At 60.6% G+C, this 5616-nt stretch overlaps 1 protein-coding gene across 6 annotated transcripts in view; it reads left to right on the top strand.

The window, feature by feature from the left end:
• Window positions 1-82: 82 nt before the first annotated feature.
• SAMD11 (sterile alpha motif domain containing 11) overlaps window positions 83-5616 on the top strand; it is an 18658-nt gene continuing 13124 nt past the window's right edge. For 2 of the 6 annotated variants that reach the window (XM_045298847.1, XM_045298853.1), the window contains exons 1-4: window positions 119-200; window positions 1182-1273; window positions 3571-3752; window positions 4504-4554. In XM_045298847.1, the coding sequence (XP_045154782.1) occupies window positions 1202-1273; window positions 3571-3752; window positions 4504-4554 (305 nt within the window). In that variant the 5' untranslated portion in view covers window positions 119-200; window positions 1182-1201. Of the gene's footprint in view, window positions 201-690; window positions 706-1052; window positions 1065-1181; window positions 1274-3570; window positions 3753-4503; window positions 4555-5616 lie in introns of those variants that run through there. The other 4 variants (XM_045298854.1, XM_045298844.1, XM_045298845.1 and 1 more) reach the window with 4 other exon arrangements.

The following is a 5616-nucleotide window of genomic DNA, read 5'->3' as shown; positions in this document are numbered from 1 at the left end:
GCCGCTGCTGGACAACGGCGAGCCGTGCATCGAGGTGGAGTGCGGCGCCAACCGCGCGCTGCTCTACGTGCGCAAACTCTGCCAGGGCAGCAAGGGCCCGTCCATCCGCCACCGCGGCGAGTGGCTCACGCCCAACGAGTTCCAGTTCGTCAGCGGCCGCGAGACCGCCAAGGACTGGAAACGCAGCATCCGCCACAAAGGTGCGGCCGCGCCGGAGACCCGCGGGGTGGACCCCCGCACTCCCGGGGGACCCGCCACCGGACCGCCCTCGCTCGCCGCCGGGGAGCCCCGGCTCGGCCCCGTGGGGGCGCTGCAGGTCCGGGGCTGCGCAGGAACAGCCCCCCGCTCCTCCCGGGCCCCGGCGCGCCGGGCTGGTGGACCTGGGGAAGTTGTTGGCCGCTCGGGGGAAGCCGGCGGGAGGCTGGCTCGGTGGGACACCTGCCTGCCCCAAGGCGGACCCGGGTTCCGGCGAGAGTACAGGGGTGCACGTGCAGTCGGGGTGCGGGGCGCGCTCGTGAAGGCAGAGGGAAGGCGCGGGGGCGGTGCGGGCAGGTGGGGGGCGGCGCGGGAACGCGCGTCGGCGCGGAGGCGCGCGCGGAGCCCGAGTGACTGGGCCAGGCGCAGCCTCTTCGGGCGCCGCCGGCAAGAGCCTCGCTCTACGGGCGCGACGTGGGGGGCCGCCTGAGTGGAACGCGGGGGAGCATGGTGAGCGCCAGGCAGAGTGAGAGTTAGAAAGTTAGGGACTGGGTGGCCCTGGACTTTGGGGTTCGCAGCTCCGCGGTGGGCGCACCTCCGGCCGCAGGAGTGGGTGCAGAGCCGGGTCCCTACGGTGCTGCTCCCCTGCGCGCAGACTCGGCCTCCCTTGGCGCAGCCCGGGACTCCCGGAGGGGAAGGCGGTCAGGACTGGAGGGGGTGGAGCGCGGGGAGGGACGCGGAGGCGGAGAAGAGGCCCGGCCTCTGCCAGGAAAGGCGCTCGCCCCAGCTGGGTTTAGAGCCTGCAGTTCCCCCGCGGCGGCGGCGGCCGCCAGGGTGGGCCGGGCGGCGGGCTGGGAAGTTGCTCGGAGGTGGGTAAGGGGAGGGCGTGCTTCGTCCACGTGCCGCTGGCTGCGCCTCTGGACGGTGTGCCACCCACGCGGGCTTCTGCGCCTGCCGACCGGCACCGCCTCCGGCTCTCTTCACAGGGAAAAGTCTGAAGACGCTCATGTCCAAGGGCATCCTGCAGGTGCACCCTCCCATCTGCGACTGCCCAGGCTGCCGAATCTCCTCCCCCGTGGTAAGACGTGGGGGGAAGGTAACTGGGACTGTAGGGACTGCCCTCCCAACACGTTTGTGCTGTTTTTCCAAGATCGGGAGTTGCGGCCTTAACCCTCATGGTGTGCTGCAGGGTGGCTCTGAGGGAAATGTGGGGTGGGTGGGGGAGAGCCTGAATAGGTGTTGGAACCTTGAGGCGCCCCAGCCCCTTCCCCGTTTGGATGCAGGACTTAGTCCTAGGGTCTTCTGTCTTCTGTGTCTTGAAGGTGCTTCTCCAAAAGGCCAGAGGGTGGGGTCTTCCTGGGTGGGGTCATCGGAGTGAGCCATGGGTTCTACCCTCCTTGGTCTGGGGGTCACTGTGTTGTCTGGTCCAACTCTGAACAGCCCCAGTCAGGGTGGCTCTTGTTCTGAGGTGGCTACAGCCTTGGATTCGAGTGACTTGCATGTCAGGGTGGAGGGGCCTGGGAGCTGGAACCCTGGCCTGACGGGTCTGGATGAGGCTGGTTCATGCCGTGTGGCCTTTAGTGACAAGAGCAGAGGTGGAGGATGGCAAACCGCAGGGAGGGAATTAGGGGCCCCCTCGTGGAGAAGTTGGAGAGAGTGGGTGCTGTCACTGTGCCCCATAGTTCCCCATTTTTGGCTCCTCTCAGAAGCCCCCATTCCAGGTGGGAACAAGGGCTCGTGTGGGCTTGTTTATTGGGACTCTCAGTGACATTGGCACGGAGGGCATTCTGGGCTCCTGGAAATGCTAGGGGCAGGTCACATCTGTGGGCATAAAGTTGTGACTGGACATCACAGACACCCACTCTGTAAGCAGGGCTTGCCCTCACAAATGCTACACATACTGCATCTCGGAGGGCCATGGCCATGATCCATCCTGTGACACCCCAGGGGTCCTCAGGTGTCAAGAGCCTCACCAGCCAACCCCTAAGTGAATCCCCTAAGCTCCTTCATATGCAGGCCCCCAACCCACTGGCCCTGCCCCACCTACCCCTTAAGACAAGAGGCCACAGAGGCCTCCCCTGCTACTGCTCTGCCTTCTGAAAGGTCCAAAACCAGTGCAGACCTCTGGTTTTGGTTGGGGGCGGGGGGCAGGGGAAAGGGACCTTGAATCTCCCAGGGCAGGCCAAAAGCCCACCTTCAATTTATCTGAATCGTTTATCATTGGGAGCAGGAGGTACATAATTTTTTCTCCATTGCCAAGGGGAACCCTAGACTCAGAGAGGGATGAGGCTGTGGTCTGGGGCTACGAGCTGATGTCACCCCTCCTGAGTTGGGTCCCTTTTGCCCATCACCTCTCCCCTGGGAACACTCTGAAGGCCTCCTCAGGTCCCTAGTAGCTGCTGTTGTCATCCAGAGGTTCCCAGGTTCCCAGCCCCTGCAGACAATCTCTCTCTCTCTCTCACACACACACACACACACACAGCAGGAAGGCAGTAGAGGAGAAGACGGGGCTCTCCTGAGGCTGAGGCTGGGCTCCAGTGCCTGGTCTACAACAGGCTAGGTTATTGTTAGGGGCTGTCCAGTCAGATCTGACTCATCGTGACCTTCAGCACAGCAGAAAGAACACTGCTTGGTCCTGCGCAGTCCTCAGAATCCTTAGGTTTGAGCCCGTGGTGGAGGGACTGGGTTGGTCTATCTTGCCTGGGCTTTTCTTTTTTGATGGGAACCCCTCGATTCTGGGCCCTCAGCTGGTTGGGCTGCAAAGGGGGTCTTTGGACCACGAGCTCAGCAGGGCCCGAGATTGCCTGCTCTGGAGGGGGTTGGGGGAGGGAATAATGCGTCACAGCTCTGCCAGTGCCAGGCCGTGGTCAGCCAGCCGGAGCGGGCCCTGTAAGGTGGCAGCGTGTGGAATGAGGCCGTATTGTTGACATTGGTTTGGGTGTCCATGCTGGACTGGGCTTGTCAACGTTGGCTTCGGTTTGGGGGTTCACACTGGACTGTGTTTGTTGACTTTGGCACTTGTTGAGATTCACACTGGACCATGCTTGTTGACCTTGGCACCGCTTTGGGATTACCATGGCGGGGGACACTGGGGCACCCAGTGGGGGAGCAGAATGAAGGAGGAGCCAGTCGGCTCATGGGGGCGCGGGGCAGGGGTGCAGGGCCTTCCCCACCCCCATCACAGGCTGAGCGGCTGTTTGTCAGGAGCTGGGGCAGAGTCCGGAGTGGGGATGGCCTGGCCTCACGCCCTGAGACGTGTACATATATGTACATACAAATGGACTGCGCCCGTTTGTCCTTGGTGACCACCTACCTCAAAGGCTTCTGTGACCTGGGAGACAATCGGCCTGACCCTTCTCTCCTCCACCTGCCCAGAACCGGGGGCGGCTGGCAGATAAGAGGACCATCGCCCTGCCTCCTGCTCGGGTCCTGAAGAAGGAGCCAGCCCCCGGCTTCCTGGTGAGAGATGGCACCTGTGACGGGAGCGGCCCGGCCTGCAGGCGGCGGCCAGCTCTGAAGCGCGAGGACGACGTTCGAGTCAGTATCATGAAGAGAAGGTGATTGGCCGGGACTGGCCACCGGGAATTGGGGGTGGGGGGTGGGATTGGTGTGGGGGAGACATAGAACAAGGAGGAGGGGCATAGGAAGCAGAACCTGGGCTTGGGGTCCACAGGGTAGGGGGCAGTGTCAGGGGCTCTCCTGTCCTCACTGTTCCCCAAGACTTGAGTGTCACCTTCCTGATGACAGTCCCACCCCCACTTCCAGAAGAGTCACCTTCAGCTGCCCACCCACCCATCCGTCCACCCAGCCATTTACCCATCTGTCTGTCTGTCCATCTCCCTGTCCACTTGTCTAACACAACACATGCTTCAGGAGAACCTTCTAGACATCCACAGCAATTCCAACCCTTTAGCCCAGTGGTTCTCAACCTTCCCAATGCCGAGACCCTTTAATGTAGTTCCTCATGTGGTGGTGACCCCCAACCATAAAATTATTTTTGTTGCTACTTCATAACTGGCATTTTGCTACTGTGATGAATCGGGCAGCCCCTGTGAAAGGGTTGTTTGACCCTCAAAAGGGTCATGACCCACAGGTTGAGAACCGCTACTCTAGTCTCTTCACACACTCCCGGTTCTCCCCAAAGATAATTCCCCCAGCCCATCTCTGGGTACTGCCCAGCCTGTTTTCCCACCCTTTTCCATACTGGCTACCACCCACCCTCCCCTTGATCTTGGGGTCTTTGGGGGGAGACCCCTCACCTGGCATAGGTGCCGACTGCATGGGAACTACCGACCTCTCTCCCTGCAGGGTCCACACTCACTGGGACGTGAACATCTCCTTCCGAGAGACATCCTGCAGGTAGGAGTCCAAGCTGGCTTTTCGATTGCTCTCCGGTAATTTCATAGCTACCTCCCACCTGGGCCTGCCCACTGGATCTGTGGGCCTGTCCTTGGTTCCCTGGCTTCTGGAATGTCACCCTGACTCATGGAGGCCCTAGAGGGACAAGGTAGAACCACCCCCGTAAGTTTCCAAGACTGTCACTCATCCTGGGAGTAGAAGGCCTTGTCTCTGTCCTATGGAGCAGCTGGTGGTTTTAAGCTACTGACCTTGTGGTTGGGAGCCCAGCGCATAACCCACAATTCCAGGATCGAGCTGAGTCGGAATTGATTTGATGGCTGAGAGTATTTGGTTTTAGAGGCTCACTCTGGCCCTCCACATAGGGCTTGCTCTGCTCAGTACAGACCCAGCTGCAGAACACGGATGGGAGAGGGGGAGGAAAATAGAGGGCTTGAGGCGATGGGATTCAGGGCCCAACTTCTCCTCCAGGGTGCAGTGGGGGTGGGTTTATGGTGCCCAGTCTTTGGGGTCCAGTGCAGCACTAGTGGGCCCATCACAGCAGGCATTGGGTGGGTGAGCGGGGTATGAGAGGTGGCCCTCCCCAGCACACCCGAGTCGAGTCCCAGCCCTGGCTGGACCAGTTGTTATTTACCACTCGAAGAAAGCAGCAGGGTCCCGGAGCCGAATTACAATAAAAACATCTTTAAACTTATTTCCACCTCATTTTGGAGTTGCTAGCTCAACTGATCATTTTTATGACCTGTCATGAACATTGATGACATTTTATGAGCCTTTTACTTGGGACATTACAAGATAAATTTGTCAGTGAGGCCTGAAGGAGATTGGAGTGCTGGCCCCTCCGCTCCCCCTTTCCCCCATGGCCAGGAGGTCACCTGTTCTTGGCTGCTCCCACCTGCACCACACATGCCTTGGCCAAGGGGTACAGGGGCCACTGACCAAAGGCATCCCTACCTAGGCCAAGATGGGCTGGACAGTGCCCTAATTTTACCAGGAGAGCTGCAGCTGGCCCTGCAGAAGAGGCAGTGAACCCTGCTGAGGGCTTTGGAGGCGTCTGCTCAGCTA

This window comes from Echinops telfairi, unplaced genomic scaffold (assembly GCF_000313985.2).
Source record: "Echinops telfairi isolate 266 unplaced genomic scaffold, ASM31398v2 ScPeMD7_7457;HRSCAF=8495, whole genome shotgun sequence".
NCBI classification, from domain to species: Eukaryota; Metazoa; Chordata; class Mammalia; order Afrosoricida; family Tenrecidae; genus Echinops; species Echinops telfairi.
Note: the sequence above shows the minus strand (reverse complement) of the source record. Positions and strands in the feature narration are given on the sequence as shown.